Below are 13,121 nucleotides of genomic sequence, written 5' to 3' on the forward strand. Positions count from 1 at the left end.
CCCTCCCCTCTCTCCCTCTCTCTCTCTCTCTCTCTCTCTCTCTCCCTCTCTCTCTCTCTCCCTCTCTCTCTCTCTCTCTCCTTCATCCCAACCGGTGGAGGCAGATGGCCGCCCACCCTGAGCCATGGTTCTGCTCGAGGTTTCTGCCTCTTAAAGGAAGTTTTTCCTTGCCTCTGTCTCCTAGTGCTTGCTCTTGGTGGGAACTGTTGGGCTTCTGTAAATAGCATCATAGAGTACGGTCTAGACCTGCTCTTTTATGAAAAGCGCTGTGAGATAACTGTTGTTGTGATTTGGCGCTATATAAATAAAATTGAATTGAATGAATGTATACATTATACAAGTTTCACTTCTAGAATGGAATTGTCTTCCTGCCACACCTGCAGGACGACCTAGATACTTTTGGCAGTGGGTGGGACAATCACGAGTTAAGGACAGAAAGCCACAGGACCCCTAACCAGCTGTGGGTGCTGGGTCTTATTCATCAGCCAATTCCTGGACCAGACGACACAGAGGTACATGCAAATATGTGATTTTAATGAATAGTGTGGTTCACGTTACATGCCATCGCAAATAGTATTGTAAACTGTGCCTAATGTTTATCTACCAAAAAATGAATACTGCATACAATTAAAAAATGTTCTGTTTGTAGGGTTTGGACACTCCCGATATTGATGGGAAAGCAGCGGACTTCCTCATAATGACCACTTGAGCATCATTGTCCCAGACACAGAAAGTCAACTGGCAGATGGACAAATGACAGCTTTAAGAAAGACAGTCAATCCAAGAGCTACATCCCAGTCCTTTGGCTGTGATATTTACATCGCTGCTGTACAATTTTGTGAGCATTTTCTTTCTCTGTGAAAGATCTGATCTGAGAATCAGAATGACTATTAACTTTTAAACTCAAAAAAGAGTAAGGACAACAGGGAAACAGGACATTGCAGTTTAATTGCTGTTGACAAATTGTAACAACCAAGGACAACAGTGTTGTTTTCAAACAAGACAGGACATGTGAAGACCATCTGAACAATAACTGTCCTTAAGGGCCTAAAATATTTGCCTTAAGAAGACATTGCACAAATTTTACGCCTTCAAGTTCTTCTAATTGCCACATTTGTCCAGGATTTTTCTGTTATTCTGATTTGTTTTACATAAGCCAAAGGAAATAACTTCATGCACATCATAAACCTGTAAACCTACCATTAGCAATAAACTGTTGAAGATAGCCGGACATGCGGCATTTGCTGTCACCAGAACAATCGTCGTCGTCGCCGTCGTTATCTTCACGCGGCCGTGTAATGCACTCAAGAAGCCTGTGGGTTCTGGTTATGTGATAGTAATAGATACCGACCAGGAATGAACCATATTATTTAAAAAAACAAAAACATTTAAAGATCAGAGTTTACCTCAGGGCTGAAACACCCTGCTCCCTCTTTTGGAAAAAGCAAGGCCACTGTGTCAGGTCGTTGGGTCAGCGCTGTCCACATTGGGGTTTCTTTCAGACCTCGTCTCAGCTGCTTAATTTGTCTTGTGACCCCTCCGATTACCTGTAATGTAATATGACACAGAAGGTAGAACGCATAACATTCCTTATCCTAAAGCAAGCTCAGGAAGTAAGTTACTAGACAAAGAAAAATATTTTTTAGTTTCTATCCACTGGTGAATGAAGTAAAATGATACTGTCCTTGCTAAAACTGCAATATTACATATCTTTTGTTTCCTGGGACATAAATGATACATTTTACATCAACTGTAATCTCCCCCCGAAGAATAAATGAACCAGAAATGTCAATATTATACATATTCACATGTAAAAAACATGTAATTGCCACTCCTAACTTTCTCCTTTAACTTATAATAGACAGCTCCCAAAATTTCACTTACAGCATGGATCAATAGCTTCTCAAAAAGCCATCTCCTGTTGATCTTAGGGAAGGGAGGTCCCAGGCATAGGCCAAGTCCTGGACACCTATTTTATCCTTATCGGAGAGTTTGGCTTCCCTTTCAAGCTTCAAGACAGAGGCAAGCAAATAAGGAGATGGAAAAAAGATGCGCCATGCCGGATACTATGTGCACGTAGTGTACTGAATAGTACTGAATATAACACACTATTAAGTGTAACGCAGTGGGTCCAAATAAGCACCACTCTCTGAATATTTTACTCACAGATTGAGTCGCTCTAGAATCAGGATTTTTTGTATAATACTACATTTACAATATTAGAAATCAATCATCAATTCATTTGACAAGCTTGAGTTAGTCATGAGAGATGCATCAAGGATACAAAGAAAAGGTGCCACATTGTGCATAATATGTTATGCACAATGTGGCACCTTTTCTGTGTATATCTATGAAGGAAAAAGCTTAATTAGAAAAAACAAATAACCATACAAGCCTGATTGTTTCCCTGATGTCCAGGTCTGGACAGTCCTCTAGTGTAACAGTCGCAGTTTCAGGACTCCCGCCAAGCAGGACATGAACAACAGCAGGGCCGAGTCCCGGACAGGCATGGTCCTCCATGAAGAAAGGAGTGGCCTACCATTCTCCCCGCCACAATGAACATATCGCTTTCCACAAGAAAGTGAGAAGCTGAGGGACTAACTGGTCGGGCTGTCCTTCAAAAAGCAGTGTAACATTGCAGTTTGCTGTTCAAGACATTAAAATCATTAAATAACAATAAGAATAGGCTTCCTTTCATAGTACAAAGGCATGCAAAGGCAATTCCCTTTAGGTATCAATATGAGGGTGAATTGTTGTCAGACTGTATGTTAGCGTTGTCATGGACTAGAGACCCTCATCTCATCTATATAGGCATTTAGTAAAATCCTTTGACCTAACCTAAACTAACCTAAAATAAATACAGCATTTGCAACATATAACATACAAACCAAAATTGATGCAAAACGCAGACTTCATCTTTTCCATGCATGCATGAAAAAAAGCACGTTACACCCTGTCCAATAGCAGCATCTCCTGTAACACAAGGTAAAGTTTGAAAGATTAAAGAAAAGGGTGAGGTTTGCCACTGTTTAACTTTCCTACACCACTGCTAACCCCGAGCAGCACCTACCATCTGTGACTGTTGCACCAGTTCTGGACGGTCCAGCCATTGCTGCCTGCTCTTCCTCACTGACAATACTTTCATGCATCTCCTTTCCTGCACCACCCACATAATGTTTTGTGTTACACTTGCACTGTGTATAGAGAACAAAGAGTAAGACAATTGCCAATGAAAGAAAAAACAAAAACGATGAGAAGTAAATAGATACCTTACATGAAGAAGCGTGTACCTCAATTAAGTCAGTGGGAAACATCCTTGTGCAGACGGGACATTGCTGCATAGCTGCTGTTGAGAAATTGAAGTTACAAGCAAGAACAAGTGGTATTTTCAAACAAACCTTTGTTTCTGAGCTTGAATGTACAGTAGAACAAAAAAAAGCTTAAACAAAGAATTCTAACAGTTTCTCTCTTCAGACTCACCGCTATTGACATTAGACAGGTTATCATCACTGCTAACATCAATGAGGTGTTCTGTCAGGAGCTGCAGGGGAACCGCTACTTTACACTTTTGACATGTGGCCTTTGGGATTCTACCGAATGCTTCATCATTTAGTTGGAGGGAATCTGTGCTGAGTTCTTCTTGAATTGGGGCTATGAATAGATTTTTACCCCCACGACTTGCAGCTTTCATGATTCCTCACAGTGGTGCTGGAGGCCAGGGCGATGCCATCAAGGGAAACTATATCTTTAGATAATGCGTCACGGAGGTGCACTTAGGTGAAAAGCATACTCAGAGACTTTAGCTTCATCACCACTGACCTGTCCAGTCTGGTCCACATTATCTTACTGCATGTTACTCAGTTTTAAGTCAAGTACTTAAGCTCTGGTATTGTTCATGATAACACAGCAGTGGTGTGGAAATTAGACTCATTTTAACATATGCTCATTATTCTAATGAGCTTCATGTGTCTCTTGTTCAGGATGATGGAACAACATGTTGAATTATTAATGAGACGTATTTAGATTCATGTTGAATAAATTAATTGTTATATTAATCAAGTAATAACAATATCTTGTCCACATGAACACAATCTGTGTTAATGAGTCCAGCATCATCAAGTAACTCCTCACTCTGTCAAACATCTCCCACAGCTTTGAAATCGTTCAGTGTTTAGTCTTCTGTTTCTGTGAGTTTGAGATGTTCCATAAATCTAAAAGTTTCAACCTGAAGTGCTTCAACAACTGATATCTAGTAGTTTAGACTGTCCCATATATTAGCTGGATATATTTGTCACTGGTAGGGCTGAGTGCTGAGGCAAGTAGGACCCAAATGCAGAAACAGGCGAGGAGGATACAGTTCAAACTAAAGATTTATTTGACCAAAAACTAAACTGAAACAGGCTTCCACAGAGCGCAAGGCAAGAGTCCAAACAAAGGTAATTCAACGGCAGAGGTAAATCATACATAAAGGCAGAGTTAACCAAATCCACAGAACAGAACTCAAGGCCGAACACCCCCACAGGCGACGAAGGATATGACGAACACTCAGAACAACTGAAGGCAATATATACACAGGCAATCGAGCAGGGAGGGAGCGCACAAGCGATGACATGAGGAGCTATTTAGGCTCAGCAGACACACAGTGAAACAGCAAGGCAACCAGGCAGGAAACTACTACAGAACAGAATAAAGAATAAACCAGAATGACTAAAAACACAAGCAGACACAGATCCATAAACAAAAGCACAAAAACACAGTCAGGGGTAACAAACTAATAATCAAGACAACAATACACTAACTAAGAGGAGCAAAGCTAGAAAAGAACACCAGGCACAGAAGATTACAAAATAAAACAGGAAGTAAAGTACACAGCAACACACAAGGATAGATCTACCAAAGTGAAACACAAAAGATGGGAAGACCGCAAAATCAGGGTATGAACAGAGACAGGACCAAACAGGAGACAGGACTACATGAAAACATGGAGACATGTAACAGGTAAAAAATGCAGATAAACATATGAATAAATTAAGGTACAAAACTCTAAACAAGAGAAGATCAAATAATAAAACACAGAAATACACAGACCAGGAATAACACTAAACATGAACTAAAGCACAGAACTAAGAACTAAGATAAGACACAAGCCAGATACTAAGAAAACTAGTGAATGAATAAAATAACAAACGAGGTTACACATAGAAACACAAAACCACAAACAGAGTTCTAAAGGAAAACATGAACACAAACCACACTCCTAACAATATTAACTTCTTTAATGGATCCCACATTAATGTTCATCTTTAGGATAAACTTTGACCCCCATTAATGTTAAATACTTCTTGAGTGTCTTTCTTAAATCACCAACTGACAGAGGTGTTCATGTACTGACCTGCCCAAAAGTTACCCAACAGCACCAGCATCAGCAGCTACAGCTGTCACTGTCATCAGTAGTAAAAACAGTTGAACCTGAAAGAGATGTGGGAGGCAGTGACGAAACCAGAGTTACATGCTGTGACACAAGGTTCACAGGGGCTGACTTAGATTGCAGGTGGGAAAAAACATGACTCCTGCTTCTCTGGAAGCAGTCAGCCTTCATGACATGATACACATATCTTGCTATTATCACCCAAAATAAGATTTTCATCCTTTTTTAAATTGTAAAAAAGTTTGGATGGTTATAATGTGGAGCACAGAACAGGTCAAATAATGTAGTCATGAGAGCAAAAGAGATTTTTACTTTATTAAAAGTAAAAATAAATCCCTATATCATGGAAATGATCTAGGTTCCAAATATTTGCATCCCCAAGGATATCAGACCAAACACATTTACAACAGGACATAACGTTACCTTTATTATAAACGCTGCTATTAAACTTTCTATAAACTTTCTGATTACGATTGTTGGTGAACTAACGCTATTCATTTTTGGCCCACCAGTCATCATCACCACCTACAGTCCCAAATTATTTCTCAGTAGAACTTACTACAGTACAGCAGCAGCACTAGTAGCATTATTGACAGGTTAGCATATCAAGCTAACAAACCTTTAGCTTACTAGATTTGTGTATTTCAGCTAATGTGAGCGGTTTGTCTTTTTACCTTTGGATGTTTCTTTAGTTTAGACATCTAGAAGAGACTTTATTGTCACATACACGCTGCAAAATGCATTCTCTGCATTTATCCCATCCCTCAAGGGAGCAGGGGGCCGCTGCTGTGCAGTGCCCTGGGACCAACTCCTCCACTTCGCAGCTTCCTCGCTGTGTTGAGTTTTGTTCAGCATTCCATGAATATCACAAACAGGATTGGTGACAAAGCACAGCCCTGGCGGAGGCCAACCCTCACCTGGAAATATTCCGACTTACTGCTGAGTACTCAAACAAAGCTCTCGCTTTGGATGTACAGGGATTGGATAGCCCTCAGAACGGACCCCCTCACCCCATACTCCCGCAGCACCTCCCACAGTATCTCCCAGAGGAGGCCTTCTCCAGATCTAAAAAACACATGTAGACTGGATGGACATACTCCCAAGCCCACTCCAGGATCCTTGTGAGACTAAAGAGCTGTTCCGTTGTTCCATGACCAGGACGAAAAACGCATTGTTCCTCTTCAGTCCGAGGTTCAACTATCGGTTGAGAAGTGTGATGCCCCTGTAATTGGCACACACTCTCTGGTCCCCCTTTTTGAACAGGGGAACCACCACCCCAGTCTGCCACTCCTTGGGCACTGTACCCGACTTCCATGCAATGTGTGAAACATGTCATCCAAGACAGCCCCTCCACACCCAAAGCTTTTAGCATTTCTGGGCGGATCTCATCAATCCCTGGGGCTTTGCAACTTTGGAGTTGTTTGACTACCTCAGTGAGTTCCACCAGGGAAATTGGCGAGAATCCCCCATCAGCCTCCAGCTTTGCCTCTACTAGAGAGGGCGTTTCAATTGGATTTAGGAGTTCCTCAAAGTGTTCCTTCCACCGCCCAATTACCTCCTAGTCCCTTACTGTACACAGCTTGGATGGTTCCCCGCTTCCCCCTCCTGAGATAGCGGACAGTTCTTCAGAAGCACATTGGTGCTGACCGAAAGGCCTTCTCCATGTCTTCTCCGAACTTCTCCCACACCCGCTGCTTTGCATCTGCCACAGCAGAGGCTGCAGCCCTTAGGGCTTGTAGGTACCTTGCAACTGCCTTCAGAGTTCTTCGAGACAGCAAATCCCGGGAAGGCCTCCTTCTTCAGTCGGACGGTTTCCCTGACCACCAGTGTCCACCACGGTGTTCGAGGGTTACCGCCCCTTGAGGCACCTAAGACCTTAAGACCACAGCTTCCCGCTGCGGCTTCAGCAATAGAAGCTTTGAACATTGCCCACTCAGGTTCAATGTCCCCAACCTCGCGGACAGGGGCCTCCTTCAGACGTTCCCAGTTTGCGCTTACCGGGTCTGTCTAGAGTCTTACCCCACCCGCTGACCCAGCTCACCACCAGATGGTGATCAGTTGACAGCTCCGCCCCTCTCTTCACCCGAGTGTCCAACACGTGCAGCCTCAAATCTGATGAAACGTCATTGACATGCACATTGAAGTCTGCCAATAGAACTATGGAGTCCCCTACTGGAGCCCCATACAGAACTCCTTTCAGGGTCTCCAAGAAGGCCGAATACTCTGAACTGCTGCTTGGTGCATATGCACAAACAACAGTCAGAGTTTCCCCCCCCACAACCCGAAGGCGTAGGGAGGCGACCCAAAAAAAAACTCCAACGTAGCGGTGCTCAGCTGGGGGCTTGTGAGTATCCCCACACCCGCCTGGCGCCTCACACACTGGGCAACTCCAGAGAAGAATAGGGTCCATCCCCTATCAAGGAGTACGGTTCCAGAACCAAGACTGTGCGTGGAGGTCAGCCCCACCAGATCCAACTGGTAGCGCTCCACGTCCCCAGAGCCAGCCTCTGCTGCCTGGGTCTGGTCTGTCGAGGCCCCTGACCTTCACCGCCACCCATGTGGCAGCGCACCTGACCCCTGTGGATCTTCCCTGGCTCCAGACGGGGGCCTCAGGCTTCTTCCGGGCAGGGTCTCTCTTCCTCTTTCTTGATTGGTCATAGGGATCTTTACGAACCATTCTCAGTCTGGGCCCTCACCTGGAATCACTTTGCTTTGGGAGACCATACTAGGAGCACTAGACTGACAACACAGCCTCCAGGCTAACAGGGGCACACAAACCTCTCCGGCCAAGGTAAGGTGATGGTTCCCCGGAGAGGAATAAAAAAATTAATTAATCATGACAAAAAGTTATGATAGTCGATTATTTTTCTTCAGTGACTCTCCCGCCCAGGAGGAGTCGCCACCGTCGCTCGCCCCCCACCACTCGCTCTCTCTCTATGAGGGTCCGCTCTGGCCTCGCCTCCCGCTGCCGCTATACGCGCTCTCTCTTCCTGCCTGCTGTCCAATCATGTAAGCCGACCGAGAGCGCCGTGGTCCTCCAGTAGAAACTGAGCACAGCTGAAAGATTGACACACAGAATAGAAATAAAGAAGTCCTTGAGGAAGTTTTAAGGGTCCTTGAGAAAGTTCTAAGGGTCAGTGAGGAAGTTGAAACAGTCACTAATGAGAATCTAAGGGTAGGATCTCAAGGAGGATAGGGGTCTCTGGGGAAGTTCCAGGGGCCTTTGAGTTGATTCCAGGAGTCCTTACTAGTAGTGCTTGAGGAAGATTTAAGATCCAGGGGTCATTGATTAAGTTCTAGCTGTCCTTGGGTGGGTTGGATGTGAGTTCTTGAGGTCTACGGATCATTGAGGAAACTTTCTGAGTTGTAAGAATCCTGAAGGACCTTCCAGGAATTCTTGAGGAAGTTAGGTCTTTAGAACATTTAAGGTCCTTGAGGAGGTTCCAGGAGTCATTGAGGAAGTGGTACCTTGGAACAGTGCCTAAACTTTAGGAGGTTTCAGAAGGTTCAAGGAGTGCCTGGAGAAATTGCTACGGCCTTGGGGAGGTTTTAGGGGTTGCTGAGGTCCTGGAGAAGGTTCCTGGAAGGTTCCAGGAGCCCCAGGCCTTTGCTTGAGTCTGTTATTGAGATTGATAGCGGAGCCTGCAGCGCCCCCTGCTGTTGGTACTGACTCTCTGTCTCTGTCTGTCAGTGATGATCCCCCCTCCTCCCCCCTACCCTCCCCCCCGCGCTCCTCCTCACCCCCCCTCCTCCTCCTCCTCCTCCTCCTCCTCTCGGCTCTGCTTACCTGCTCGCCTCGAACACCTGGGTAAGAAAACACAGCAATACTGCTGTTGGTATGTACTGTAGTACTGTAGTACTGTAGTACCAGACCTAGACGTAGTACAGTAGTATAAATATTTGTATTAGTATAGTAGTATTTGTAGTATATAAGTATAGTATTTGTAGTTCTGCATATTACCATGACCATCTAAGTAGTAGTACTACACGTCAGAGTACACACACCATGTAAAAGCTGTCAGCTCCTATCAGCTCGCTGCTTTCTGTCAGAGCCCCGCCTCCTCAAACCCGATTGGCCAATCACAGCTGCCTGTGTGCTGTTCTTAGATCTGGAGATCTCAGCCATGCCTCCTCCTCTCCTATTGGACGGCGAGGGAGGTTTTGATGACATCATGCCGCCCCTCCCGCCACCAGTGGACTACGACACCGACGCCCCCCCACACTACCTGGAGAAAGGTACCGTTACTACTACTACTGCTAGTACTACTGCTAGTACTACTTCTGCTAGTACTATGACTCCTGGACGCAGTACTCTGTATTCCTGATATCTGTCTCACACTCGTCCATCAGAGGGTCACTAGTGAAGCCAGCGCCGCACTAGTGACCCTCTGAACGTCTTACTAGTTACCTAGTCAGCATTTTGAAGTAGTCATCCAGTGGATGCAAAGTGTTCACCCCCCCACTCAGCCTCTGTTCCACCAGAAGGTTCCAGCTGGACTCAGTGTGGCAGGTCACCAGAGCGGCGTCGTACCAAACTGCTGTGGCGGCGTCTGGTGCGAGTTTAATGAAGAGACGCACGATTAGAGTTTAATAACAAACCGATAAAGCCGTCAGGTTCTTAAGCAGAAACATATGAACGCTGCAGTTCTGCCGGTCCAACAGCGCGACCCGATGAATAAACATTAAAGGTTCTGCTGTGTTCTGCCTGGTTCACGTAATGAAACATCTCCAGCCGCCAGCTCCGGAGACGAGACGACCTCGGTGGGGTTAGGAATCCTAACCTGAGCTAACGTTAGCAGCAGCAGCTCAGCCGGAAATCACGCCGGCGGGGTTTCCACGCCACCTTGAAACCTCGACGGAGGTGATACTGAAAAAAGTAGCAGGAACCATTTTCCCCCGTGGAAACCAGGGAAGGCGAGTGGAGCTGGGACCAGACGGAGAGCAGTTACAGTTTACAGGAGATATGAGTTAAAGTTCTTACAGCTAGGAACAGATTCAGGGCTGCAGCCGTCACCTCCGGGGAGGGGAGGGGGCGGGTCTTAGCTGACCATTACATCACCAGCTGACTCAGCGTTAACGTGAGCCGCTGATGCTAAGATAACATTAGCAATGCTAACGTGTCACGTAGAGACTAAGCGATGATCCGTGTGTGAGACAAACAGCTGTCCTCTAACTGCACTTCTCCCGTGTGTCCAGTGGTGGCGCTCTACAGCTACGAGGCGCTGAAGCCTGACGACCTCTCGTTTGCCGAGGGCGACGTCATCTACCTGACGCATCGCCATGACGACGGCTGGTGTGAGGGGCTTCTCAACGGCAACAGGGGCTTCTTCCCCGAAAACTACGTCCAATCAAGCGGCTAGGAACGAAGCCCCGCCCTCTGCTGCCCCCCACAGGTTAAACACGGGAACTGCAGGAACAAAACAGAGAAGAAGTATTTTATATTCAGAGATCCAACAACTTAGAGTAAATATACACAGAGAGAAAGTACTTTCTATTCAGAGATCCAACAACTTAGAGTAAATATACACAGAGAGAAAGTACTTTATATTCAGAGATCCACCAACTTAGAGTAAATATACACAGAGAGAAAGTACTTTCTATTCAGAGATCCAACAACTTAGAGTAAATATACACAGAGAGAAAGTACTTTATATTCAGAGATCCACCAACTTAGAGTAAATATACACAGAGAGAAAGTACTTTCTATTCAGAGATCCACCAACTTAGAGTAAATATACACAGAGAGAAAGTACTTTATATTCAGAGATCCAACAACTTAGAGTAAATATACACAGAGAAGAAGTACTTTCTATTCAGAGGAAGTTCAACTCGACGTCACTCTGACCTCCGTCAGAGCTGAAACAACATCATTCTGATAAATCCAAGAATCATTTAAATTAAGTTTAGTTTGTTTCTGAATGTTTTCTTATTATCTGATAAAACCATCTGATTACTTGAAGCATCAGCAGAAGTTAACCGCTCAGATATCTGTGTTAAAATAAGTGGACGGTTTGACAGAAGAGACACTGACAGAAAGAAAAGTTCTGTAAAGAAGAAGCTGCAGACATTAAAATACAGAGCGTCCCGTGCTGATTAGAGATGACGTCACTCAAGGTTTCCAGCCGGACGCCAAACAAACAGAACCCGACCTGAAGAGTGAAACATATCTGTGAAGAGCTTCTTCTGCCTGTGAGCTCTGAGAAGAAAACTGATATTTCAGCATAGTAACTAAGAGAAATGTGTTTATTAACCCTTTATTCTTTTTCTCTTTTTAAGTTCAACAAACTCTTTTTATATATTAAATATTACATGTAGAGTTTTTATTTAAAGTCTTTTCTTTGATTGCTGGAACAAACTTGATAAAACGTCTGTGTACTTTTACTTCAGTAAGACCTGTAATGAGGTATTTGTAAGTATTTGTGTGCCTGTCAGGCTGCACTGAGGGCTGCAGGCCACAGACCCTCAGTGAACAGTTATTAATGTGACATCGTGCTCGCTTCTTCAGACGATCAATCAATAAATCAGTAAATCTTTATCAGCATGTTGTTGTTGCCTCCTGATTTCTGAGCTCCTTCCCTCTCTACACTTTAATTAAAGCACAGAACAGTCAGTGAGGAGATGAAACACACTGACCTCTGATCAGGAGTCACGTCGTTTCACTTTGACCTGATGAAGACAAACAGTTTGACACCAGAGTGAAGAGCAGCATTATGGGTAAATAAACAGAGTTCCTCTGCTCGTCCTGTATTATTGGGTTCGTTACTCCTAAATAATGTTGCACTACCTGTTATATAAGATCATTTACTGACGTTCACCTTATTTAATCATAGCTTCTTATTCCAGCGTCGATCATCTGTCTCTACACACACCTGTCCTCAGGGCTTCAGGTGCAAGTGATGAGAGGATGAAGAGAAACCAGCTGGCCGACAGGTAAACTCGTGTCCTCTCAGTCTGAAGTCAGCTGACTCACTGCGTGCAGGTATCATTGTTTCTCTGCACATTTTCAAACTCCACACCGCATTAACCTGAATGCTCACTGGAGTTAATCCTGTTCAGGTGAAGTGTGTCGGTGTAATGAGGGAGGGTGAAAGTGAACCTTCGTGATTATCAGGCCGCTTCTTTACTCTGGTCAAATGGGCCAAAAAGAGAAAACATTCAACACTCTTGAAATAGCTAAACGTTTGTAAGGCTTTGATGCACCTGGCAACATAAAACCAACCCTTTAATCCCTGACAATACCAGAGGTAGTTCCCAGCACTAAACTGTCCTGTTACGGTTAACTATCGTCCTGATCCTCCGTCGGTGGTCCGACCGACTCCTATTTCAAACTCCGGGCCTGTTCTGCCCTCCTAACTTGCTCGGCCTGTCGTGTCGACCTCCAGGTTGTCTTCGGCTACGCGCAGGCCGATGTGACCCAAATCCTTATGTGACTCGGATCTGATCTTTTTATGACAGTGTGAACAGGCCGGGTCACGTGGAGTCTGATCTGTTCCAGGTCAGAACTGGTCCACTTTCATATGTGGTCCAAATCCGATCTTTTTAAACGCGACCTGTCTGGACACTCGGGTCGCATTTGATGCGACTTTGACGTCACAGCAGAGCAGCTGTTGTCACAGCTCTGCTGTGGACGGAGCCGCCATTATTAACACGTGGCTCTCTTCCATCTCTACCTCGCTATTATCTTATTATTCTT

At 44.7% G+C, this 13,121-nt stretch overlaps 1 protein-coding gene across 1 annotated transcript in view; it reads left to right on the top strand.

The window, feature by feature from the left end:
- abi3a (ABI family, member 3a) overlaps nucleotides 1–11,969 on the top strand; it is a 23,810-nt gene extending 11,841 nt beyond the window's left edge. The window contains exons 8-10 of the mRNA XM_046043542.1: nucleotides 9,120–9,236; nucleotides 9,536–9,664; nucleotides 10,625–11,969. Coding sequence (XP_045899498.1) covers nucleotides 9,120–9,236; nucleotides 9,536–9,664; nucleotides 10,625–10,788 — 410 coding nt within the window. The 3' untranslated portion in view covers nucleotides 10,789–11,969. The remainder of the gene's footprint in view (nucleotides 1–9,119; nucleotides 9,237–9,535; nucleotides 9,665–10,624) is intronic.
- Nucleotides 11,970–13,121: the final 1,152 nt, after the last annotated feature.

Source organism: Micropterus dolomieu, linkage group LG02 (genome assembly GCF_021292245.1).
Source record: "Micropterus dolomieu isolate WLL.071019.BEF.003 ecotype Adirondacks linkage group LG02, ASM2129224v1, whole genome shotgun sequence".
In the NCBI taxonomy this organism is placed as follows: Eukaryota; Metazoa; Chordata; class Actinopteri; order Centrarchiformes; family Centrarchidae; genus Micropterus; species Micropterus dolomieu.